General features: G+C 38.8%; 1 protein-coding gene across 1 annotated transcript; it reads right to left on the bottom strand.

Annotated features, from left to right (window-relative positions):
• On the bottom strand, nucleotides 1–26,399 carry apoba (apolipoprotein Ba). Its single transcript, XM_020053793.2, is given in 30 exon segments — nucleotides 1–1,259; nucleotides 1,452–1,638; nucleotides 1,756–1,785; nucleotides 1,887–1,998; nucleotides 2,084–9,679; nucleotides 9,814–10,187; nucleotides 11,899–11,996; nucleotides 12,446–12,621; nucleotides 12,712–12,884; nucleotides 12,978–13,188; nucleotides 13,392–13,522; nucleotides 13,611–13,793; nucleotides 14,053–14,243; nucleotides 14,245–14,259; nucleotides 14,403–14,570; nucleotides 14,720–14,923; nucleotides 15,034–15,213; nucleotides 15,352–15,556; nucleotides 18,584–18,795; nucleotides 18,937–19,089; nucleotides 19,222–19,330; nucleotides 19,486–19,942; nucleotides 20,190–20,266; nucleotides 20,367–20,491; nucleotides 20,797–20,949; nucleotides 21,076–21,223; nucleotides 23,582–23,727; nucleotides 23,855–23,967; nucleotides 25,814–25,858; nucleotides 26,300–26,399. Coding segments are annotated over 30 exon segments (13,128 nt in total). The 5' UTR covers nucleotides 26,355–26,399; the 3' UTR covers nucleotides 1–158.
• Between the last annotated feature and the right edge of the window lie 1,479 nt (nucleotides 26,400–27,878).

Below are 27,878 nucleotides of genomic sequence, written 5' to 3'. Positions count from 1 at the left end.
CATCATGGTCATCAAAAAGAAGCAACATGTTATATGCATTATATAATATTTCAAAACAATATAATAATTAAACCCAGAGGTGTACAATAATAGCTTAACCATTAGGTTTGTGTCAGCATTGGGCAGTGTTTGAGGGGTTTGATTAAGTCACAGCTCACTCACTGCCGTATCAGCGCTGGCCACTCATTGAAAGACCTCCAGAAAAAGGGAAGGGGAATATCAACGTCCAACTTTTTTGTGGTTATTTTAATGTATGGAGCCGCACTTTGTGATGCCTGCCTCATTAGGTCAATAAATCCATTAAGTGCTCTAAAATAGTAAGACTGCAAAATATTAACAAGCTCTGTGAGGTCATTGTTCATTTGCTCCATAGTTACCTTGTTGTAGATTTCCTGAATCTTAACCTTGGCATAATCATTGTACTTACTAGCTTGAGATCTTGCCACATGCATGTAACGCTCAAGAGAATTCAACATTTCCTCCATGTCCAATGTCTTCAGAGAGGCAAGGAAATCTCTTGCCCTTTGTAAATTTAACTGCAGGAGGCTGTTCACTTTCTGGATCAGCTCCTCCAGACTCACATCCTCCAAGATTCTTGTTGCCTCTGTTATCTGACCCTTGACGACACTCAAAGCAGACCTCAGGTTGGCAACAATCTGGTTTCCATTAATAACTACATTGCTACTAGGCATTGTGAACTGAATGCCTTTAATGTATCTTTCAATAATGTCAGTAATAGCATCCATGAGATTTGAGAACCTTTGGACAGCACCCTTAGTTGCTGCAGATACAGAACGACTGGCCTTCTCATAGATCTCCTGTCCAGAAAGTCTCTCCTCTATCCACGGCAGAGTGAAATTGGTCTCATGCAAGAACATAAGAACAGAAACAAATGTGTCACTTAGTTCAGTTATGTTGATAGACGGTATGCTGTCAGCTGCGTTTGTGAACATCACTCGTAAAGTATTCTGTAGTGTATCAAGAACCTTTGAGATGTCATTATGAGCTCTCTCAATGACCTTGGAGACAGAGTTTTTAAGTTTTATGTTAGCACGGTTTATATTAAAGCCAAAGTGAGCTGTGTGATACTTGTTGATGAACTTGAGTAGTGCATCTGTTATTGCAGGTATCCGCTCTTTGAGCCCTTCAGTGGAGGAATGCATGGCATCCATGTTCCAGACAACCTGGAAACTCAAATTCTCAGAATTCTTCAGAGCTGCTTTGACACTCACAATGTCTGTATCTTTGTCAGGGGTAGACTGGATAAGGAAGAAGTAAGAGGGGATCAGACTTTCACATTTTCAGTAGTAACAATAATAATGACAAAGAAATGTGCTATGTATTGTGCCCAATATAAATTAAGCATGAAAACTGTCATGCTTTCAGTCTGACACAATTGTACGCAAATGTGTGTAGTTTATAAAAGTGCCAGCAATTCAGGTCTGTCTTACCAGGTAGCGACTAAACAATTTTCCATACACCTGTGATGATGACCTCCTTGTTATGAGCAATCCAAGAAAACCAACTGATGGGGAAGCCACAGAGATGCTGATGCCATCCTTGCGGGAAGCATACCGGAAGCTTACATCAATGAAGGTTGGGCTGGTGATATCCACATTCAAAGTATGACGAGATACACTGAAAGATAAAGGACATTGACTTTCTTTTTTGGGGGAATTCTGACTTTGTTGGAAATCCGGGCTCAAATGTAAACATTTACGGGATGTTAGCATTAAAATGTCTTGTGGTACTTACATAGCATCAGGAGAGACTAGCCGTTTAATCCTAAGAAAAGTGATCAGATTTCCAAAAGGTACATTATCTTATTATTTGGTAGACGTTGTACATAAAAAAAAGTCAGTCTTCCTATCAAAACAATATTTTACCTCAGATTTTGTGAGAAGATATGCTGCCAGTCAACGTTTACATCACTATGAACCAAATTGCATTTCCCATTCAGGCTAATTGCTCCGTTTTCAAAACGAAGAGTGCCTGATGCTGCAGGGACAAATATATGACAATAAATATAAATCTCAATGTACTTAAAGGTAATCCTAATAAATTTGACAGAAAATGTTCTTACCATCTAGGTCATATTCCAGGAAGATAATAGTAGAGCTGCAGTTAGACTTTAATGAAGTGAAAACATTGGGCTGCTTGTTTTCCAGGGTTGCGGTTGATGTCACATTGTAAATTGGGGATGACACTTTCACAGTGGTGGAGAGGGCACCAAAGTTTGGGATAAACACACTTGCAGGGAAGTTTAGTGACATTTCTGGAATTTCAATCTTCTGTTCTGGAATAGTAATGGTTGGCAGTTGAACGTTAGAAATCCAAGTTGTAATCTTATCCAAATGAATGCTGTGCTCACCAATGGCAAAGGACTTGGGGATGGTGAATGATGAGATAATTATTTCAGACTGTGTCAACTTCACTGATAGAACAGATATTTTTTTCTGTAGATACTCTGTGTCAATATCAAAACTGGGAATTTTTATTTTGGGCAAACCAGGCATCATGATGTCAAAGCCAGTGGTACGTATCATCTTTGGGATTTTTAAGTTTTTCACATCAATTGTAAAGGCTGACACTTGAAGAGTGGTGAAGGGTACATTGAAAGCTGGAACATCAATGGCAGGTGGCACTGAGACCTGATCTGGGAGGTCACTATCTTTGTATCGCCTGTCAATTGTCCTTACAATTTTTGGGATCTTTTTCACCCAGTTAGGCACTGTTAGTGTAAATTCTGGGATATTGAAGGTGACCCCGTTCTCAAGTAATGTGGATGGTAAAGTGAAAACAAATCCCTCTTTGTTCTTTGTGTAAACTACTGTAGCAGACACATTGAGGAATTGCATCGTATCCATACTGGTGGTTTGATCAAGCTTAAGTACATCCCAGATTGTCTTCTGGTAGACAGGGAACTTAATTGACTTCAGGAAATCAAGAGGTCCTTCTATTGATTCACTAATATCTATCTTCACTTCAGATTTATCATTTGACAGAAGAAATTCAGAGGCATGTATTGCAAAGGCAAGTTGCTCTCTGCCATTCCAGCTGAATGTCTGCTTATCTGCAGTGATGGAAAGACTGAATTTCTGAAGAATTTCTGCCTCACTGCGATGACCCATGTAGTCAAATTGCTGGGTTGCATCAACGTCCATCAGAGCTGTCAGCCTTGTTAGAGGATCAAGGTCTAGGGTTGCTTTAACATTGTGCTTTCCATTTGTATCAAACACTCCCCATACGATTTTAAGCATAATGTTGCAGTTATGATTCAAAGTTGCATACACACCCCTGAGAGATGCCTGAAGGTCTAGGTTCTCATTGATGTCCAGACTGAAAATGGTAGATTTATCATAAATAAGTTTAGAGGCTATGTCCATCTTCACTGTTGATTGCAGACCTTTTGCATTTAGGTAAACGGTGGCGTCGTTATCAACAGCTCCATTGTAATTGATCCTTCCAACTTTTATGTCAGTCTTTCCTTTTGTAGATGTTTCCAGTGAGACAAAAGAAGATGTAAGCCCTTCCAATGCTAAGTTTTGATCAATGTTCCCCATACCTTCAGCCTCAATCAGTGGTATATTAAACATGTATTTTAATGACATCTTGGAGGCTACATTTGGTTTGGTCTTAGTATTTCCATGATAATCCTGAATTAATTCCAGGCTCGTAAATGGAAGGTTGACTTTTGCTATAGTTACCAGAGAAGTTTCCATGCTCCTTTTAGAGAGATTAACAGTACAGTTGTGGCTGCCTTCTATGTTCTGGTGCTCCCAGGAAAAAGCAGTGGCAAGTTTTAAACCCCTTGATCTTGTCAGGCTGGTTGACCCATCAATTTTACCTTTTAGAATATTAAACACTGAAGTTGAAGTAGATCCGAATCGGACAATAATATCTGACTGATTATAGAGGCCTGCATTAGCAGTCAGGGTAATCACAGTGGACTTGAAAGAGAAATTGAACGTCATGTTGCCCATTGCTGGAATCATGATATTGTTTTGAATTGCTGGGAGTGTAATTAATGGGAGGGTCAGTTCTCTCAGTGTTTCAGGAATATGTAGGATTGGCAGCTCCAGAGAAGGCAGCACCAGGGTATAAGATGGTACAGAAAACCCCATTGTTGGAATTTTAAAACCTGATGTACTGACCTCCTTGGGGATGATAAATCCAAATGCAGGTAACTCTGCTCTGAAACTTGAGACCTTAATATTCAGGACCGGGATTTTGTATCCAGGGATTGTGACATACTTGGGAGGTTGGTCAGAGTTGTCAATCTTAAATTTGTCAAAATGTATCTTGGCTTCATTATAAGAGTTTGCCAGAATGGTTACTAGTTTGTCCCTCCACAATTCAAAGTGATGCCTAAGAGTGTCTAAATTACTGATTGCATTGTAGAAGTTTTGTAGGTCGTAATGAACCGTGTGCATGTCTGGGTTCTTCTGATACTGAAGCTTAAGGTTCATGTCAAATGACTGTTGAGGGGTAGTCAGCAGTTCCTTGAGGCCAACGTGCGTCCACAAAGAAAGTTCTTTAATGTGAGGTGTTTTCATATTTAGATAAGGCACTGTCATCTCTGGGATGGTGAGTGGAATGGTCAGAAAGTCTAGATTTGCTTCACCATTCATTGCCGCATAGATGGCAATGTCTTTCTGATGGTTGACCATCGTAAAATTTGTATAATACGTGTACTGATTGAATCGAGCTAAGCTAGCCCAGTTGACATTCTGTATTTCAGAGTTAAAAATCACACCAAAATCATTTTCGAGGTCAAATCTTCCTGTAAGTTTCAGTGGGAAGACAACCTTACCATTGCCATTGTTTTTGCAATCAAATACAATTTCAAATGGACGGGCCAAAAATTCCAAAGTGTTTGATATGGTTCCACTCATTCTTCCCATGAGCTCTGCATTGTGTGAGGCTGTCAGTACAATCTTCACATCTCCTATGTGGGCATTTCCATTCAAAATCAAAACACTGCTCTTTATGAAGGGAAGCTCTGTCTCAGTTCTGGCATCAACAGTGAAGTGGCTGAAAATTACGGATTCAGCATTAATGGTATTTTTTATTTTCAAGATCTTGCTGTCCGTTTCTCCAAAAAAGGTTAATTTGGCAGTACTAACATTGATATTCAACTCCACATTGCTTTTGTGTGTGCCTTCATCTGAATAGTCTTGGATGGACCACTTTCCACCTCCTTCAGTTTTAGCTGTTAAAGAAATAATACCAGATTCAAGAGTGGCTGCTGCAGTCTGGGACATGGTGAGTTGGCTTGACATTCCAATAGCTGCAATGTTGACATTGTGGTTGTAAATACTGCCTATTGATGCAGAAATTCCACTCTTAAGGGACAGTGCAATGTTGTTCTGGAGATCAGCTGTGTACATTTCAGTTGTGGCCTTGGCAGTGGTCTTTGCAATTGCTTCTGCAGATGGGGCACTGAAAGTCAGAGATCCCTCGTGATCTATAGAGAAGGCCTTGTGAGTGACCTTCACAGTCTCGGTGAAGACCATTGTTTCCATCTGAGAAGCTTCTAGAAGAGCAATGGCATCCAAGGAGTAGTCAAGAAAATCTAAAGTTGATTTAGCCTGAGAAGTTAGTATGGCTGAGAACTTGGATCTCTCTAGTGCCCCTCTCTTCTTCCTATTAATATTAATTGTTGTTGAGTTCTCTAATGTAACTGCTGTCACAAGAGTGTAATGGGGAGAGTTCACTCTAAACTCACCATAGAGCTTGCCAAAGGCAGGGATTTGAAATTCAGTGGGAACCTGAGGGAATTTGAACTCAGGGATTGGAAGGATTGTGATTTCAAAGTTGTCCAGATTCAACTTTGGGAGATTGGTGCTTGGAAGCTTGATCTCTAAAATAGTTATTTCTGGGAAGGTCAGGTCAGGGATGTTGATTAGGTAAAGTGCTCTCAAGTCTCCCAAGACGGCCTCAGGTGAAGGAATTGGAATGTCATACTCTCTAACCTGGTCAATGAATGCAATAATCTTTTCTTTGATTTTCTCAAAATCTATGGTAATTGCTGGGACAGTGTAAGAGCTCAGAATGGTGAACTTAGGGACTGTGATTTTTGATGGAATGCTTATGTCCTGCAGCCTGTTCAGGTTGATTTGGGCAGTTGGAATGACAAGGTCAGTCAGAGGCACTACAAAAGATGGAATATCAACCTCCAGGGTCTTCAGTGCATCCAGAAAATTATTAACAGCATGACTGAACTGATTCAATACATTTTGGTTCTTGGTACCCTTGCGGATTTCCTCAATCAGTTTGTTGAACTGAACAGAAATGTAGGCAACCATATTGGTGTATGATTCACTTGCCCGTTGCAGATAGATGAGTATCTCCTGTCTTATGTTCATATCATCAACTCTGTCTCTCATGTCTTGAAGGGCTTGCTGCATAATGATCTTCATATCATTTAAGGCTGTAGTATCAATCACATCCTTCATCATCCTAACAACTTCTGACATTTTTGTCTCTTTCAACTGTTCCAAGTATTTTAACATAGAAGCCTGAACATTTCTAACAAATTCTCTGGAGGCCTCTATTTTTTGTACCATTCCATATGCTTCAATCTGATTATTAGCATAATTTGTTAGTTCACTTATCTTCTGGTTAGCATCGTCAACAAAAACATTGTAGTTAAATTCCTTCATGGTCTTTATGACTGAAGAAATGTATTCATTTAGCTCATTAATACTTTGCTTGAAGTCAATTGTTTTTAATTGACTTACTGCCCCATCCAGTTGTTGCATACATTTGTCATGCATTACTTCAAAGTTTATAGATCTCAAAGCATCAACCAGTGATTGCACAGTTTCTTGGATTCTGAATTCATTGATGAGTACTACAGTCTCATCAATAAAGATTTCAATTCTCTGGTCAAACTCATATCTGAGGAGCAGATCTCTGATGTAAGAATAGACAACATTGATTTTGTCTGGGATTTCATATTCTTCAATCCAGTTGACAATTACATCCTTCATAGATTCAAGGACACTGGCCATCTTCTCTGTAGGAATTTGAGCAGTTAGGTTCTCCACATATTTAGCAAAGTTGATTGAGAGGATGAAATCCCTCAGATCCTGGAAGAATATTGTGATATCAAAGGTTTCAATAACCTTTTTCAATTCACTTATTTTTTTGTGAAGTTTTTCTTTTACTCCAAATCTACCATCAATATAGCCCAACCAGGCAACATTGCTGTCTTCTAGCTTCTGTAGATCAATCTGTCTGATGACATCCTCGATTGCATCAATGACTCTGATAATTGTCTCTCTTATTTTAAATTGATGATCAAAGTCCTTTAGCTGATTTAAAGTTTGTGAGAGAACATTTGAAATGGCTGCTGACATGTCTCCACTCTTAATGCTGCCCCTAATTTTTTTAATCAGGTCATCGACTTTGGATGCAATATCAATCAAGGTTTTTTCAAAGTTCACCTTTAAATTCTCTACAGAGGCTTCCAAGTCTTCCACTGTCACTGCATACTCTTCAGTCAGAAGAACAATTTTCTCTTTCACCTCCTTTACTTTGTTCTCTAAATCAATCTTTGTCATGAAGTCACTTACTTGCTGTGGCAGATTGTCCAAATGAAGTCTTAGTGAAACAATTAACTGGTTAAAGTCTAAGCTGATTATGTATTGTTGAATGGCCTCCAGAGAATTAACAATAGTAGTCCTTAAAAGCTCTAAAGCAGTAGGAAGGTTTTTAATGAAGGGAAGCTCAATGATATGTGAGTCACTGTTCTTGTCATACTTCAGGGAACCAGAGACTCCGAATTCTTGGTTTCCTTTGTCTGCCCTTTTATCTCTATCCCCTCTGGATGAGATTAAAAGTTTTGTGGATAATAATCCTGCAAACTCAATTCCAAGCTTCTCAGCAGTGTTGTAAGTGCTGAAGTCTTGATTATAAGCATGGTTGTTAAACTTAGAAATGGTTTTTAATGTCATTGACTGCTCACTAGGTGTTAGTAGAACTTCAAACTTGTTATTCAGGTTAGCAAATGATTTCACTCTCTTCAACACGTGTGTGGTTGAACTCCGGCAGTCGTGTGAGTAAGCAAGTGCAAGAGGTTCTGCTTTTACAAGAAGCTTGCTGTAGAGCTGACCAGTATGCTTTCCAAAAAGGTCCACCTCACCATCGCTGTCAATTATTGCATTGACAGTGAAACTGAATGGCAGTGCCAAAGTGCGAATACTGCTGTCAAAACGTACTGATTCAGAGTTTAACTTTGCCTCACAGATAGTCTTGGAGGTAAATCCTGCTATCTCAATTTTACAGTTATGACTAATCTGCGATTCCATTATCTTTCCTGTTGTGCTATATTTCAGATTGCCTGCTAGGTCAGCAAAGTTGACTTCGTAGGTGTGTCTCAGCTCATGTTCATTCCCATAGGCTCCTCTTGCACTTCCAGTCAGGTCCACCTTGGTAGGCTCCATTTTCACCTGGCCTTCGTTGCTCATATGGATGTCAAATAACTTCAAATCATTATTCATGTCAACAGATGTAACAAAAGGCTTTACATTAACCTTTAAATCATGCTTGTAGTAGGCATCCTCACAGATAAAGTTTTCAGTCTTAGAGCGGAAGACCAGGGTCCATAATGTGACAGTCAGACTATGTGTGTTTTCTGTCTTAATCTTCTGCAGAAATCCCTTCATGTGGTTTGAGAAGGTCAAACCCCTCCTGTTCAATGCCAGGTTAATTGTACTTCTTGCGTTTGAATCGTAGATGTTGACTTTGAAGCCACTGTGTAGAAAAGCCTCAGAACTTGATATTCTTCCCTCTAAGCTTAGCTCAGCTCTGCCATCTTCCACCATACCTTTTGTTGTGGAGGTCACGGATGCTCCCCTACTGTCTATGCCACCATTGTATATGTTCTCAAATGTCAAGGGACTACACTGTAGGCTATTGATTCCACTGGTAACTAGGCCATTTATGTCTAATGTCACAGTGGCCTTATGCAATCCACGGCCATCTTTAAAGGTTAACAAGCCTTCAGAGTTGACTTCAAGACCATCAGAGTTCAGTGTTCCTGTGAGAAGGGAGTAAGCTTGGTTTGTTAAATCATCAGCCTGGGACTCAACTCTTAGAATGATTATATTACTGGAGATTCCAAGCTCAGCATTGTTATTTAGTATACTGCCCAGAACATTGTAAACAGTGTCACACTTCAGGGATAGTTGGGCATCTTTGTACATGAGCTCTGCCACATGTTTGAGAGCATTATCCTGCACATTGGTTTTGGAAACAATAGACAACTCATTATTGGCATAGTTTCCTTTGATCACGTTTTGTGCCTGGATAAGTGGGGAGTTCACCCGCAGGTTGAACTCTCCTCTTCCTTCTCTATGAAGAGGGCGAATAGCGTAGTTATGACTGCAGGTGGAATCTGCTGTCAATGAGCCCACTCGGATGCTTGCATCCAAGTTACCATCCCCTTTGACTTCTTTAGAAGATGACTCTGACTTTGCAGAATAGTACATAGAGGTCTGCAGGCCCAGAGGACTGGAGGCTTCAATCTTGTAACTGGCCCTGATGTTCAGTTTGTCTTTCACACTCAAGGTTTTAAAGATACTGAAGCTGGCATCGATGAAGCTGTGGCTCAGGGATCCATTGACTACATACTTCAGATTATCTTCCATTGTTCCTGAGATCATGCCTGTGCCTTCAAGAAGATAAATTAGATTAAACCATTGTTGACAAACAGTTGTGATGAGGCAATATTCCACAGTCTTAAATCTATTCCGACAGGGTGGAAAATAAATGAAATAAAAAAATGCAAATATAGGAGTCTTTTACCTTCAAGTCTGTAGGACAGTGGGCTGACAGGGCACTGAGCAATTACTTTATATTGAGCAATATAGCTAGGAACATCAACAGTGTTGTTGCCCCCGGAAATGGATGCCTCCCAGTTGTAGAAGTTGCTGTTTACTTTGGAGGTCATCTCAGCAAGGCCAAGCAAGGGCAGCATGAAGTCCAAAGAGCGAGGGATTGTGAAAGTTGGGATTTTTATATCCATAGGAGGAATCATCCAATTCATTTTTGGAATAGTAATGGCAGGGATAGACAGGGTTGTGGGAAATTTTAGCTCTTCAGAAGATTTTCCTCCCAATGGCACAGGAAGGGAGATGGCAATTTTTTCCGTGTTGAATTGGTATCTAAATAAACTGTCACTTTTGTAAAAAGTTGAAAGAAAATTTAAAGTCATTAATTAATAAAACATTTCCAGACACTTTAACCATTATTAAAAGGCAATTCCAATCCTCGAATATGTCATTGTAATTATCTCTACAGGTGCATAATACTAAGGGAGGCTGAGAATCTATCTGGCAGCCAAGGGTTTGCTTGATGATGCCCTTTGCTGCGTCTGTGTTTTTATCTCAATTAGCAGTTCCATCCCTGAAAAATGCAGTTAACTCTAATTGCTCCAAGGCCATTGCTGTTTATGAAAATTCCTATGTGTTAAATAAATTAAATAACTAGCTTAGTATTGGGATTAGTTGCTATGAATGGTTGTACAGTTTGCTCTAAACAACTTTTGAGTCACCATTTGCCAATGCATGAAAAAATTCACAGGTGTGCCTTAGGCTGGCCACAATAAAAGGCCACTCTAAAATGTGTGGATGGTCTCAGATGATCTTGGAGGTGAAGATGCTGGATGTGGAGGTCCTGGGCTGGTGTGGTTACACGTGGCCTGTGGTTGTGAGGCCGGTTGAATGTACTGCCAAAATCTTTGAAACGCCTTTGGAGACAGCTTATGGTAGAGAAATTAACATTCAATTCACAGGCAACAGCTCTGGTGGACATTCCTGCAGTCAGCATGCAGTTGCACGCTCCTCAAAACGTTTGTAATCTGTGCCATTGTGCTGTGTGATGGAACTGCACATTTTAGAGTGGCCTTTTATTGTGGCCAGCCTAAGGCACACCTGTGCAATAATCATGCTGTCTAATCAGCATCTTGATATGCCACACCTGTGAGGTGGATGGATTATCTTGGCAAAGTAGAAGTGCTCACTAACACAGATTAAGACAGATTTAGACAGATTTGTGAACAATATTTGAGAGTAATAGGCCTTTTGTGTACATAGAGAAAGTCTTAGATCTTTGAGTTCAGCTCATGATAAATGGTGGCAAAAACAAGTGTTGTGTTTATAATTTTGTTCAGTGTATTTTACAAATGTATTAGGCTAAATAATTATTCACAAAAAGAAATTCCAACGATATCTCGTTTCTATGTTCTTCTAATAACTCCTCTCGTTTTTTGATACCTTATTCATGTCACCTATAGAAAGATCTTATATGTCAGTAATCTTTAAGACTAGAGCTATGCTTTGGCATTTAAATCAACTCGACAGCCCCACTACAACCCACGGTAGAGATCTGCAATGACGCGCCATTCACAGCCTATTCATTTCTGACCTCTTCTTTTTCTATGTATTCTTTTTTTAGTCATTTTTTAGTATGATGAGGCCTTCTTGTATTTTTCAAATTCATTAACCATTTAAAACAAACAAATTCTTTATTTCATTATTTTTCTTAGAATATTCTATATAGTTTTATGACGACCCAGTAGATTAACTGATGTTCTGGCTGGATGGTGATGCTACGGAGGAGAATGTCCATGCTAATAGGAACGATTTGTATGCTAATGATGCCAAACGGCGTTCGGCTCTGGTGGTTATAGGGGGTAAAAAGGCCTGGTGGTTCTAGTGTTAAGGGAGAGTTTTCACATAAACACTGGCATGGTTCTGGAGGTAATGAATATATGAGGTTGAAAAGTGACGGAATGGCCCTTTAAATTTGGATTTCATTTAAAAAGTTTGAATGGATTTACAAAGAAAATAACCACAATCCAATTTATTAAGTGAATTGTGAGATACTTACGATTTAATGAATAGTTTCTCAGGCACAGTGGGCAGAGTGAGTTCAGAAAGGCTCCTCTTGTTTCTTCCAGCAACCTTGTCCAGCCAAATGTTACTTGCCTAAAAGGACAAGTACTTTTTTTAGATTGGTAATTGCTTTAGAGTGTTAGAATACATTTCTCAAGTTAGGAACTTCCTGTGATGTCACCAATGGATGGACTGTTTGCACAATACACATGAAATGTAAAAGCTAATGTATAATTAGAGACAATCAGAGATATGTATGCATTAGTATTGATTATTAGGAAAGTTACAGCCATGTAAAATTAATATACTGTCTTTATGGCTGACCTTCAGTGGTATAGGCTGACTACTGGCCTCTGGGTACTAGTTGATCGGAAGAATGAGAACTAAAGACAAATAATAATGCCAGCCTTGATGATGCAGACCCGGAGGTCTCTTTCCCACAAAACAGTGCTTTGGCTTTTAATTAATTAACTCTGATAATGTGCAACGTAACGTGAGAATTTTTTTCTCATGTTGAAACACACTGTGGGAATATTTCTCACCTCAATGGCTTTAGTAACAATGTGTCGCACTTTCATATCAGTCTTAGCCACCTTCTGATCTAATAACTCGTCAATTAGATTTTGTAGATGCTTCTGGTAATATTTTAAGTTTGGTATGAATTTTTGGATCTCGGAGTCCAGGTCGGACTTCATCTCCACCTCAAACTTGTTTTCATCTGTATGGAAAATACATTTTAGACTAAATAACTACTGTCTGAAGTTTAATTTTGTAATTGGAATTTTCATCATACACAGTAGATTCTTACCGTATCTCACAATGACTTTTTGGACAGAAGACATCACTGGAATATTGACTGCTGTCTCTAATTGCATGACTAGACCATCACTTTTCTTCAAAGTTGCAGAAGCAGAGACATCTGAACTTAGTGCTGGGAAGGAAATCTGGATTTGAAGCATGCCATTTTTCATCGACTCAAGTCTAAAGTGGACAAACATTCAAAGCAATTTAGTCACTTCACGTACAACCAACCCTGTCCAAATGGCAAGACATACAATGTTGGGTTTCTTTTACCTGGCACGACCTACTAGGGACAGCTGTGGAATATTGTGGTTAGTGACATCTAAGAGGATGCCACGCATCTTCTTCCCCTTGATATTACTGTCTGTGACCGCCAGTGTTATCCCTGCCTCAATGTCATAATCAGGGATCTGGACTTCAGTGGTCAGAGTGTTCTTGTTCCGGTTGTACTTCACTGTTGCGGTTGCCTCCATAGGCTCATCACCTAATATACAGAGAACAGATAGAGACACTATATTTCATGTAGATGCCATTACAATATATACAGTGCCTGTATAAAATATTTAACCTTTTTCAAATTGTGCTGCCTTATTGCTACATTTTCCATTTATCCACACAAATTATACTATTTATTTTTTAATTGGACATAATTTATCAGTCTCCATTTTATTTTATTTGGAAACATACCTTCTGCCCTAAGGGTTAGCTTCAGAGAGTCAATTTTTTGGCGCCCCTCCTTTCCCTCTCGGAGAGTTTCAGAAGTAATGGCAGCAGTGTATTCTGTTACCTGACCTATTGGCTGGATCTCCACAGCAAGCCTAATGGTTGGATAAACATGTGTCTCTCAAAGATTATCATTTTAAAACATAGAATGAAAAATGTTGGGAAGCGACGGAAGCAGCGCACCTGCTCTCGCCTGTGAGGGGATAGTAGGGAGCTTCGTCTGTTGAGCTTGCACTGGCGTAATGCATTGTGGTGCAGATATTCATACCAGTGAACAGGGGCTTGCATTCAATGCTGTCTGTCGTGCCCTCCCCAAATGACGGCACCAACTTAGTCTGGGTGGAGGACACTGACATCAGCTTGTTGCTGGATTTAGAAGAGGTGCAGAAAATATAATTTAAAATATATCCTTCATATATGCACTATACATGTTTGTAATATACGTTCTTACATCATAAAGTAAGGCTGATGCAAGTTGACACTATTTCATGTTAAGTTTGTGGTGAAAATATGTACTCAAACATTAACTCCCATTTACAGCAGCAGTTGAGTTTACAAGAACTCCTATGTGACCTGTATTTTTTATTTCACATAATTAATTTGTTTTTTTAAGAGTAATTCTCACCTGATGCTGAACAGCTCAGTTGTTTCTTTGGGGGCAGGGATGGAGAGTTTGATCTTGTTCCTGCTAATGGTGACTTTGGTGTTCAGGGAACTCTCATGGTACATGTTGGTGCGCATTTCAATGCCTGCCACCACAAACTCAGGTATGTGGATGCCCATTTGAGTAATAAACTCTACACCAACAGATGGCAATGAAAGAAAGTTGCTGCTACAGGTAAGAAAGACATAATTCAAACGTAGCACCTACGACACTGAATAAATAAAAGGATTTGTCTAAATACAGACAGAATCCATTCAAAATGTTCCATAATATCCATTTAGTTTAATAGAAACAAAGACCAGACAGCTTACCATCCCAGGGGATAAGTTCAGACCTCCCTTAGCTCCAGGGGAAAAGACACCAGACAAGGAGAATTTTAGGGGTAAGCCAGACATAGAGGGCAGAGAAAATCTCTCATCCAGGAAGATATAGTGGGCATAAAGCTTGTTGTCGGTGTTGGATATTAGAGACTGCATGGCCTTTGCAAAATTTGAGAAAATAAAGGAAATTTAAATAGATTATTTCACGTTTTACATTGTTTGTAATGTCCTGGTTTGTTTAATTATCTAATTTGCACACAGAAAACACTAATAACATTTGTAAATGGGATTTGTATTCTTTTCCATACTTTCAAAGGGATGATCTTGAATAACACATCAGAGTACATGGCTACTGCTTGGGCCATATTCTCTATCTCACTGGACTTGATGTAACCAACTTCATCTCCAAGAATCCTTAGGTATGCCATTGCCTCAGGGGAGTCTTGAGAGTGAAGTTCCCTGACAAGCTTTTGGAAGTTGTGTCCGATATTTCTTATTAGTTCCTGTGGCGCCTGTAAGATATGGAGGAATAAACATGTCTTCAAATACCTTAGCTAACACTGAAAAGTCCAACCAAAAGACAATTCCTTGAACATCAATATATAAAAGCATAAACATTTACCTGTCTTTTCCTTCTCTCACTCCTCAAGGGGGCAATCCATTTCTCTAGCACCCGTTGAACCACATCTGGCATCTTGTCACCAGCCCAGAACATGGCCTTGGAGACAGAGTCAGGGAAGAAACCTTGCTCCCCAAAAAGGGCCTCAAGCGTTGGATTAAATCCATTACCTTCAATGCCAAACTTGAAATGGATGCGAGAAAAGTTTAAAGAGTGATATAAGATGTAGAAAGAACAATATAGATCTAATATTCGGTTAATAATATGTTTCATTTCTTAGATATAAACCATTTTCCAAATAAGTTTCAAATGTTTCCTTACCTCTATCATGTCAGTATTGTACCCAAAGGCATTGAGGGTGGTTTCAAACAGAACTTCTTTTGGCAGAATATCAGTGGAATCAAAAATTATGTTACCCTTAATGGAGCCCATGGCAGTGTCCATTTTGTAGTTGCGGGACATTGTGCTGAACTGGTTGGCAGGATGCCAATAGTCTTGCAATGCCTCCTTAATATACAGTTTGATTCTTGAGGAAGAAAGAGAGTAAACCTTACAACACAAAATGTAACTGTCAAAATTAAAGGGTGTTATGATGGCACAGAAGCCCTGAACCGGAAGGTGAAAACATTTAATATTTTCTCACCCACATTTTCTTTTTGCCATCATTCTGGTACATGCTTCTAAATCTAAAGTTTCTCATAATTTCGAGAAAGTGAATGGTTGTATTCAGAAAATAAACAGAAGAACACATTAACAAATGGAGCCTTGAATTATATTAAATTGATAGGCTATTTTGACTTGGCCTCGCAAAGTGGACTTTGCTGTTACTGTGACTCTCGACAATGTTCCCTACAGCTGATACTGTAACTCTCAAGGATGTTCTGCAGCTAATACTTTCCATATGTAAAACTAATGCTTGAATTAGTGTTTGTTTGTTTCAACATACAGCCTACATCAACAAAACAATATAACATGTTCACACCAAACATGAGAAATACATTTAACACTGAAACCACGTAGACAATAATTTTCAATAGGTCATTCAGAGATAATGAGTTTGCATTCAGAAGCACATTAACGTAAAAAACCCAGAATATGAGGAAACTATTTTCTAACTTTACTCTGCTACAACCCCTAAACTATATCGATAAAAAACTCTCTCTTTGACAAATATAGATTAAATATTTTTTTTTTAACATTGGCCCTATTTACAGATTATCTAGTATGATCCTAGTTAATAGAGAAAACACCATGGAGAACCACCATGATGGTAATCACCCTGAAAAGAGAGTGTAGGAAAGCAGAACGTAATTGCAGAAAAACTAAAGCCTTGTTAATACAGTCAACTCATGTCCACTGTGAAATGTAATGTATATGCTTGTTTCTTTAGTGAAAAAAATTATAAGTATTAGACAATCTAACAAGGACTCTGTACAGTCACCACGACCACCAAGACATAACTTGGTTATTATGTCACAATTTTATACAATTGATCAAAAATCCCTAAAAGCAACAGTTCGACATCTTAAAGCTATGGCATGTTGTCTCGAAACACTGCCCTCAGACATTTACATATATATTTTTTTAACTCAATGGACCTACAGCAAATAGTTAATAGCTCTCTGCAATCAGGCATTTTCCCAACGTCTCTAAATACAGCTGCCATTAAGCCCCTATTAAAAAAAACAACACTGGATGCTTCTATACTGAACACTGTAGGCTTGTATGAAATCTCCCTTTTATAGCCAAGATCATTGAGAAGGTTGTCTTCAATCAACTCAGCAAGTTTGTGATCTCAAGCATTCTCTTAGACACATTTCAGTTAGGCTTCCAACCTCACCACAGTACTGAAACGGCCCTGATAAAAGTTTTTAATTATATAAGGCTGAATACTAATTTGGATAAAATAACAGTTCTGGTTCTATTAGATATCAGTGCGACATTTGTAACTGTAGATCATAGAACACTTCTAGATAGCCTGGAAAATTGGGTAGGACTCTCAGATCTTATCTAGAGAGCCGAAGTTACTTTTGGTAATCATGAATCTGATTGGGTGGCTATAACATGCAGAGTTACCCAGGGATCAGTTCTCAGACCGCTTCTGTTCAATCTCTATATGCTACCTCTGGGTCAAATTCTACAGAACAAAAACATTAACCACCATAGCTATGCAGATGATACTCAAATATATATGGCTGTCGAACCATATGACAACAGCTCTATAGACTTACTGTGTCACTGTATAGAGCACATAAATACCTGGATGAACCAAAAACAGAGAACTGTGTTTGGCAACAAAAATAAAATAACTAGTATTAGTAAAGAGCTGGATTCTCTGGCCCTAAAAACCAGGGACCATGTGCGTAATCTTGGTTTTCTGATAGAACTCACATTTAACGGTTATATCAAAGCGGTCACTAAAACAGCCTTCTGTCATCTAAAAAATATAGCCAGAATCAAAGGCTTGGTGTCTCAAAAAGACCAAGAGAAGCATATCCATGCTTTTGTCTCTAGTATGGTACTGTAATGGCCTCTTAAATGGACTCCCCAAAAAGACTGTAAAACAGCTGCATGTCATTCAGAATGCTGCTGCTAGAATGTTAACCAGGACCAAGAGAACAGAGCACATCACTCAGGTTCTTAAATCTTTGCACTGGCTTCCAGTCAGTTAGAGAAAAGATTGTTTAGCCTAATAGCTCTTATAGCTTCCTATATTTTATCCCATTTTTATTCTATTTCTATTTTATTATTCTATGACTTATTATTATGATGTTGTTTTGATGTTTTCATTTGGGTATTTGTTTTTATGCTATTGTATTTTTATATTTTTCTTTTTCTTTGTAAAGCACATTGAACTGCTTCTATGTATGAATTGTGCTGTATAAATAAACTAGCTTTCTTGCTTGCTGTATCTTTAAGTTAATCTTGTTCTTACAAGATTGTATCTCGAAATAACTAGATAAACTTTAAAAAAAAGGGTTATCTCGATATTTACATTACTTAAAATTGGGACTAGTGTGAGAGGTTATATAATGATATAATATCCTACATAAGTTAATAACATCCAATATTCACATTTTCAATATTCTTTGTGTGTGACATTGCCATATTCAGTTGATGGCAAAGCGTGAAAGCACACTTCAAAGCATCAAGTAAGGAACTTGATAAAGTCCAGGCGACTGTCTGATTGACAGGGGCATGCAAAAAGGTTTTGTAGAATAAACAATTTAAATACAAAAGCAACCTACATAACCTATGGGTGATCAGCAGGATCATAGAATCTATGAGACCATCTGAGAAGTAGCTCTAAATGACACAATTTCCAATAGTAACTTATAAAATATTCCCAAATTTAATCTTCTGTGGTGATGCTCTGCCAGGCCTGTACTGTAGCCATATTCAAACTGTTAACTCTGGATATCTGCAGTGCTGTTAGTAACATTTTCTCACCACGTTGTCCTATTCTGGTACAGGCTTGTAATGGAAAATAAAATATGCTTATGGTCCCAATAATTACAGAAGACACTATTTAATACAGAAAACAGTCACATACTGTTGCATTTTGGGATCATCAGAGTGGCGGATGTTGTCAAGGTGTGAGACCACAAAGCTCTTGAACTGTGGGTCTTGCTCGCCTTTCAGCGTGGTAATGACATTGCTTAGCAGAGCACGGTCAGGAGTCTTAAAAAGCATTAGGTAAGCTGCCACACGTTTCTGGACAGGGCCCTCAGCATCCTGGTATTCCTCCAAGAGAGTTTCTCTGACCTATCAGCCAAAACATTTTAGCTTATTAGTCCAGGTTTTTATTTATTACAGAATGAGAAGTGTGCTAGTTAAAAAAGCATAAGCTACACCTGAAAGATCTGAGAAAGAATGTTGAGCATGGGGTGGTGGGAATTGAATTACCTCCTGGTCCATATCCATCAGTCTGAAGGCCTGCATTGCTGCCTTCTGGACAGATAGAGAAGTTCCCTTCTTCACACAGTTTATGAGGGCTTCCTTCATACCCTTACTTACATCCCAGGTAGATTGCATTGCTTTACCCATAACACCTACAATCTAGGAAATTAATTTGGATTAATTAGCAAATTCTCACTTTTGAAGGTTATTCAAAATATTGACCACAATGTTACAAGGTGCAATATTGACTCAATGTATCTTTAACCTTAAATTACTTTTGTGTCTATATACCCTTAGTGTCAGAAAAGTCATGTCCTCATCCCCTGAGCAGTCTCCCAACAAGGTATGCACAAACTTTGACACCTCCTTAACCTCGGGGGTCTGATGTCCTGGGTGAAACCTGCAAATTAGTGTTAACACACAATAGGTCTGAGTTGTTTTGTGATGCCCTCTGGTGGTGAAATGTATCAATTAATTTATTTTGGTAAGCAGTTGGTAACAGTCAAATACATTTAAAAGTTTCCAGGTTAATTATTTTTTGGGAATTTCACTTACTTCCTGACTGTGTTTGCCAGAGCATACATAATGGATTTGCTCTGTTTGTGCTGGGCCAAACTCAGCATATCTCTGACCCGGTGAGCGTCAGGGCTGGGCTGAAGGCTCAATGCATACACAATGGCATCCCTCACCACAGCAGAGCTATCCATTGTCTTGATAACCTGGAGGATGGCGCTAGTGCATTCTGGTGTTCCGCACTGGGTGAGGGCCTGCCAGGTCAGAGCACTAGACTCCCCCATCATCTCCTCCATGGCTAGGCTCAATGTTTTGTTCTTCAGACTACGGAGCTCAGAGACCAGCTTTTGGAAGAGGCCAGGCCTCCTTTGACCCTGCCCAGTGCTGGACAGAGCATTGAGGTCTCGTAGTGTTCTGAGCAGAGCATCTTTCGTCTGAGCCGAAGCCTTGTCCTCTGGGTACTCCATGTGGAGGGGTTTAATATGGCTGACTTCAGCTTCTATGTCAACAAACATGCAGAACCAGAGCAGGTTAGGAAAATAATGGATGAAGCCTCTTCAAATCATGTGTTTCACATAAATAACCAAATGGCCGATGTCACAATTTTAATTATCCTCAACATACTTTCATAAACTATCAGTATGTCATTGAACACAATGTTATGTGCAACACTTTAGGAAGAGCATTCACATGTTGCAGAGAATACAGTACTCACAAATATAGTGTAAATGCAGCACAAGCCTTACCAAAGACTTTATTGTTGATCTTTGCTGAATCTTGCAAGATTAGATTCTGTGTCACCACAGAGAAAATTCCACTATTACTGTAGGGGGAACAAAATGGATGAAAGCATTGCAAATGTTTTTATAAAACACAGTTTCACACAGACACATTCTGTACATACATATTTGTGGGTGACTTACTTATGTGAGAAGGGCAGGAAGATATGCATTTCGGTGCACACTGCATTAGTCATATGCTTTCTCTTGTTATCAAACTGATAGATGCAGTCCTGGGTACTTCTGATTAGTTTAGACAAAGGTCCATGCTGGATACAGAGGCAGCCATAGGATTACATTATTGCATTTTCTATTCCCGTGGAGCATCCCCCCTGGTATGAAGTCATAATACCAGACACAAACCTGATCAAAAGTTTTAAATTGCAGATCTTCCCTACACTATCATGGCTACTGAAATTGTATCCACTTTCAAAGCAAAGCCTACTGGTTTGTATGTGTAACATATTATCCTATCATAATGCATTGGCCCGTTTTGACACATTAACGTATAGGAGGTAACAGAGTGAATTCCACCATAGATTTCAGCATCATTGTTCTGGAAGGAAGGTCTCACCAGACTTGGGAGCAGGGTCAGCGGACTGCTAGGAAGCTTCATACTGCGAAACTGATCACACTGAGACAGATCTCTTGTAAGGGTCAATTGTGTATCAGTGTCCTTCCTCGTGTTGACCATGTAGTCAGTCTTACACAGGCCATGCACAGTGTCCTGAATCAAGGATGAGGAAATGGAGGAGAATTCAAGTGACACTGAGGCTTAAAACATGAATCAGTATTTACCTCACCTCTCGGTACCTTAGAAAACAAAAATGTAATTCTATGAGACCTAACCTACCATTAGGCTGTTTCTCTCCTCCTCCATGACTGGGACATTGAGTGCTGAGATGATACCTCTCTTGATGTTCAGGATGTTGACAGGCTCATCAAGTTCAGGGTACAGGCGAATCCCGGTCACTGGATCCCATGTGATTTTTAGAGGGTTCCTGGATACACACAGTACGGGAGAGAACAAGTCTACAGTGAGGGAAAAAGGTATTTGATCCCCTGCTGATTTTGTATGTTTGCCCACTGACAAAGAAATGATCAGTCTATAATTTTAATAGTAGGTTTATTTGAACAGTGAGAGACAGAATGACAACAACAAAATCCAGAAAAACCATGTCAAAAATTTGATAAATTGATTTGCATTTTAATGAGTGAAATAAGTATTCAACCCCTTCTCAATCAGAAAGATTTCTGGCACCCAGGTGTCTTTTATACAGGTAACGAGCTGAGATTAGGAGCACACTCTTAAAGGGAATCCTTCTAATCTCAGTTTGTTACCTGAATAAAAGACACCTGTCCACAGAAGCAATCAATCAATCAGATTCCAAGATCTCCACCATGGTCAAGACCAAAGAGCTGTCCAAGGATGTCTGGGACAAGATTGTAGACCTACACAAGGCTGGAATGGGCTACAAAACCATCGCCAGGCAGCTTGGTGAAAAGGTGACAACAGTTGGTGTGATTATTCGCAAATGGAAGAAACACAAAAGAACTGTCAATCTCCCTCGGTCTGGAGCTCCATGCAAGAGCTCACCTTGTGGAGTTACAATGATCATGAGAACTGTGAGGAATAAGCCCAGAACATTATGGGAGGATCTGGTCAATGATCTCAAGGCAGCTGGGACCAAAGTCACCAAGAAAACAATTGGTAACACACTTCACCATGAAGGACTGAAATCCTGCAGCGCCCACAAGATCCCCCTGCTCAAGAAAGCATATGTACAGGCCCGTCTGAAAATTACCTCATATACCTCAACATCAACTTGGTTCTGGAACTCCTGTAAATAGCCAACTTATTGATCGTTGTATAACTTTACAGTAACAAAATAGCATTTTACTGCTCTTCTTATCACTGTATTTATAAATCTTTACTATTTTCTATTTAGGAATGATTTATTAGATTTTTAGTGCCCATAAATAAGCATTTCACTGTTATTCACAACCTGTTGTTAAAGAACCCTAACCCTGACTAATAAAATGTGATTTTCCTTGCACTAGAGTAATGTCTTCTGTCCTTCATGCTTGTTTCTAAAGCTTAAAGTGTAGGAGAGTAATGAGTCGCTACAAATTACTAATCTGCTTGTGGGGTCATGAACCCTCATGCTTCAGCCTATCACTACTCTACTAGAATTGCTTTGCACAGCAGAGTTTTGACAACTATCCAAAGGGAGTGCTCCTAATCTCAGTTTGTTACCTGTATAAAAGACACCTGTCCACAGAAGCAATCAATCAATCAGATTCCAAAATCTCTACCATGGCCAATACCAAATTTCTGTCCAAGGATGTCAGGGACAAGATTGTAGACCTACACAAGTCTAGAATGGGCTACAAGACCATCGCCAAGCAGCTTGGTGAGAAGGTGACAACAGTTGGTGCGATTATTCGTAAATGGAAGAAACACCTCCTCTGTGTTTGGAGGAGGTGGAATGTTGCCTATGACCCCAAGAACACCATCCCCACTGTCAAACTTGGAGGTGGAAACATAATGCTTTGGGGGTGTTTTTCTGCTAAGGGGACAGGACAACTTCACCAAAGGAAAGGGACAATGGACAGGGCCATGTACCGTCAAATCTTGGGTGAGAACCTCCTTTCCTCAGCAGGGCATTGAAAATGGGTCATGGATGGGTATTCCAGCATGACAATGACCCAAAACACACGGCCAAGACAACAAAGGAATGGCTCAAGAAGAAGCACATTAAGGTCCTGGAGTGGCCTAGCCACTCTGTGGAGGGAGCTGAAGGTTCGAGTTGTCAAACGTCAGCCTCGAAACCTTAATGACTTGGAGAAGATCTGTAAAGAGGAGTGGGACAAATTCCCTTCTGAGATGTGTGCAAACCTAGTGGCCAACTACAAGAAACATCTGACTTCTGTGATTGCTAACAAGGGTTTTGCCACCAAGGACTAAGTCATGTTTTGACGAGGGGTCAAATACTTATTTCACTCATTAAAATTCAAATCAATTTACAACATTTTTGACATCCCTTTTTCTGGATGTTTTTGTTGTTATTCTGTCTCTCACTGTTCAAATAAACCTACCATTAAAATTATAGACTGATAATTTCTTGGTCAGTGGGAAAACGTACAAAATCACAAGGGTGTCAAATACTTTTTTCCCCTCACTGTACATTGTTAAACACACCATAAATGATCTGTACTTTCATGGTAATAAATACTGACACACATTTCACAAGTGAAAATGACTGAAATTGGAAAAGAGGAAGGAAGGTGATGGAGAACAGAGCATTATCAAATGAATTGACAATGAAAACATGTTCTCGATGTTAGTTTGAACTGACTTCTCCATGGCAGCTTTGAAGGCTTCAGCTCCTGCAGCTTGTCTATACACAACACCTTCCTGGGTGTCGATGAGTGACACCTCACTGAGGGCACAGTCCACAGTGTGAAGGACAAAGCTGCATTCTTGTGGGACTTCGAGTTCCACCTGAAGAAGGATGATAAGAGAGAGGAAGGGTCAGTTAAACAGCTAAATGAAGGGTCAGGAAGATAACAATCCCCCCTTCACCAGGAGGAGCAGGAAAGAATGGACACACAAACTGTCTTAGGCTTACCTGACATGTGACCTTGGGGCCATTGCTGAGGTTGGATTTACCAGTCACGCCATTCTTGCTCTCTGTTGTGTAATGATACACATATTTCTTAAAGGTCCTAAATCTTGCTGACACTGGTGATCACAAAAAATGAGCAAATCAATATTAATTATATTACTGCATGTACTAGTATTATTACGTATTAAAAATGGTCATAAGCTATACAAGGGTTGAACAAGATTGCCAAATTATGAACTATTCACATTTATTTCCACCTTGCACTATCCCACAACTGTATATGCATAATTGACTACATACACACACAGTGCAGCTTTTGTGACGAACATCTTGAATCACGGACAGTGCAAATAATGATTCCAGGCTGGGACAGAGGTGAATAATAGCTTGATGTGATAAACTAAATGGAATTTCACCTAAATATTAATCTAGGTCTGGCTATCCCTTTAACCGCCAACCATAACCTAACCTGAACCATAACCTACCAGGGGATTTCTGGTATCCACATGCATAGTAACCAGGATGTCATGTTAATACACACATAATATACATTACTGCTGTTACACTACCTATATGTACATACATCTAAATTACCTCATATCCCTCAACATATGAGGTGATATTAACTCCTGTTCATAGCCAACTTATTGATCATTGCATAACTTTACAGTAACAAAATTGCATTTTACTGCTCTTCATATCACTGTATTTATGAATGTTTTTGCCTTGCACTAGAGTCATGTCTTCTGTCCTTCATGCTTGTTTCTAAAGCAAAAAGTGTAGGAGAGTACTGAGTCACTATACATTACTAATCTGCTTGTGGGGGTCATGAACCCTCTATCACTACTCTACTAGAATTGCTTTGCACAGCAGAGTTTTGACAACTATCCAAAACATGGCCAGTTGTCCGGCATCCAGTTTGGATTATGGTCAAATGGCAGAGTTGGTAGTTTGGCACTGATTGATCAACGCATTCAGATTAAAATGTCAAAATGACATGAGACAATGAGATTTTGCTTCAATGTTCAAAACAGTGCTTCTGGGGTGTTTTTTATTTTCTTTCAAATGCTAGCAAGTATGTGTTTGTGAATTTCAGCTTTCTCAGAAATGGTACAATTCTATTGCCCACATCACCCCTTGCACTCTGGACTTTTTACTGACTGAATCACAATTCCCTTCACTTGTGAAGCACTTCAGATCCAGCTTGGTTCAGCTCTGTTATCTACAGTTCCACAAAGCAAATTGACCAGTGTTATCTACTGTTGATTTTTTTGTGGAATATTTCTAGTAAGATTTAGGCGTTAAATTCAAGCATTTTTAACTTTCCTTCCGTTTCCCATGAAACTTCAGTTTCTACATTAACGTAGTGTGAACATGCAAAATTAACTTTTTTAGGGGAAATGGAGTGAAGTGAAAGCCTTCTGCTTTTAGAAGTTAGCAAATGCAACGTTCAATCTGAAATCGACCTTCACTTTATTGGTTGAACAGTCCAGGATAGAACCACCTCCTCAAAATTATTTATGATCTTTTCCAATAATCTTATGCTGCCCAAATATAAATAACACAATGTACATGTTTCAAATTAAATTCAGTCTGTTGCCCTGTTACTAAAATGGTATGACTATGGTTAGTATTCACACCGAATGCAGGTTATATGTATATATTAATCAGATACAGTATTCCCACACTTGTGAAAAATACAGCTTTATACTTGTTGTGTTATATATTTTTAATTATTCATTGCATATTTAATTATTCTACAACATGGAGGCCATCAGAAGAAAAATGGATGAATCCAATAAAGATGTCTCTCACTAACAAATACAGGCAGGGGTGGTAACTTTCCATTTAATTCGAAAAATACACAAGGCCAGATCATGGAGTTGATTGAGTTGAATTAGATTTTTTATTAAAACCATTTAAAATGAATGTAAAGTGAACAGTAATTCCTTAGAGACTTACATGGGCATGTCAATGTTTTTTCATCTGTATTATCACTGCCAGTCTCTAAAAAACAAACACATCTTTGTTAGTGAAAATGTGTTGCATGGTGTTGCATTTAACTAGCTACATTTAATCTGTGTAAATGGCAGAGATGCAGTTCAGTATAACGTTTTTGAAAGCAATTTTTGTAAATATCCAAAAGCATGTTTAATGTTATTAACATACAGTATCCTATAAAATACTATAATCTTTCTAACATTAAAATAAAATACGTAATAATATGTAAATTAGGGATCAGCAAACACAAACACAGCTGATTAAATTAATTGCTATCTAAACAAAATATCATAATTAGTAATTATTGTAGTCAATTTTATTAGCTGGGGCTGTAATACGTTTGTAATTAATCAGGCACATTCAACCTTTATTGCCCATCCCTCTGAATACAGTGCAAATGGAGATTAGTCAATCCTAAGAAAAGAGCTATTAAATGGACAAACTTACGAGCTAAGACAATGGTACTCAGAAGCAGTAATAGCCAGATCTTAGGGTCCCCCATGACAGGCAGCAACAAAATAAAACCTCTGTCTTATTTTTGGTAGAGCACTCTCTCAACGGTTACTGATTCACTAACCACAGGACATGGCTTTTATAATGTATTCCCATATCTCGCCAGGTCCCTCCCAAAGACAGCCCAACAGAGAGCTGTGGGAGATAAACATTGCAAAGGTGATGGCCAATCCAAAGGTTGACAACTTTAACGTGTTTAGACAATCGAGAAACTAGTTACCAACTATTCTAATATACATCGATTGCACATTTGTCTGTATTGATTTGATTATTTGGCAATTGTTTTAGATTATATTATCATTGTCAACTGTTTTGTTGTCCTGTAGTAAATTGCAACAACTATACAACCGGCTGTACATCAGCTGCAGCAAAAGTGACATGTTCCAGGTTATATTACACTGGGATTTGATAGGTTATTAAAATGTTGAAAAGTCATACTGATTGAATTATTGCATTGGTAAAAGGAAAACTAACTTATTGTTAATCAGTTGTTTTTCAGACTGATATAATATAATAGATAATGGATGTACTTGTACCCACACATCCTGACATACATCCTGTGTATGAAGGATGCTTCATTGATTGCTGTGGGGTTACAACTACCACTACATTGAAAAATGTTCACACCAGTTAGTGCATGACTGAGATGCAAAGCGTAAGTCATGTTTGTAACATTTGTAAATGTTGGAGTCTCAGAACACAATGTAATTTGAATACAACCTCTGAAGTAGCCAACATCGATCTGCCAATGCAGTTTTTTCTTGTTCATTGAACCAAATAGCAGGATTTGGTCACCACACTTTTAATATTCTGAGACATTTCACTGTTTGAATTTGGCCTAACCTCTGTAGTGAGAAATATATATGGCATGTAATGCAGGTTCTGGCATGTAATGTCTTTGTCTACCAACATAAAAAAGCAATAGGGCTCCCTAACAGTTGCTATGCCAAAATATAGATTATCAATAAATAAGATACAAATCTGGTCATAAAACTCACTAAATATAATGCTTTTTCACACGCAATGCACAGTACCTTTAAAAAGCTCATTATATAGTGAGAACACACAAATCTACAGTTTAGTGACCTCTGATGTACTGTAAATAATTAATATATACTTAACCTAGTTGGGCTGTAGCTAACTACGGTCATCCAATATATAGAGTAAGGCACACAGGAAAAGAAAAAAAGTAGTTGGAGTATGAAGACTAAGCAGAACTGTTGCCACAGGAATCAAGTCAACGTTAATATTTCTAAATTGAGGGGGGTAATTGATGTGACACTGAGATATCAATCAAGATGTATGGAAAATGCAAAAAACTAATTTCAGCAATCACCTCTCTCACTGAACTCAGGGGCAGCCACTTAACGTTGAACTTTGTACCTGTATTGGATTGGAGTTGTTCCAAGTAAAAAAGGGGTGGGTCAATAATGCACAAATGTTTTTATTCAAGCTATTCAAACTTTAAATTCTATATTGCTCCTAGATACTAAATTCCCTTTTTAAAGCATGG

This window comes from Esox lucius, chromosome 15 (genome assembly GCF_011004845.1).
Source record: "Esox lucius isolate fEsoLuc1 chromosome 15, fEsoLuc1.pri, whole genome shotgun sequence".
Taxonomy (NCBI): domain Eukaryota; kingdom Metazoa; phylum Chordata; class Actinopteri; order Esociformes; family Esocidae; genus Esox; species Esox lucius.
The sequence above is the reverse complement of the archived record's forward strand: the minus strand, read 5'-3'. Positions and strand labels throughout refer to the sequence as shown.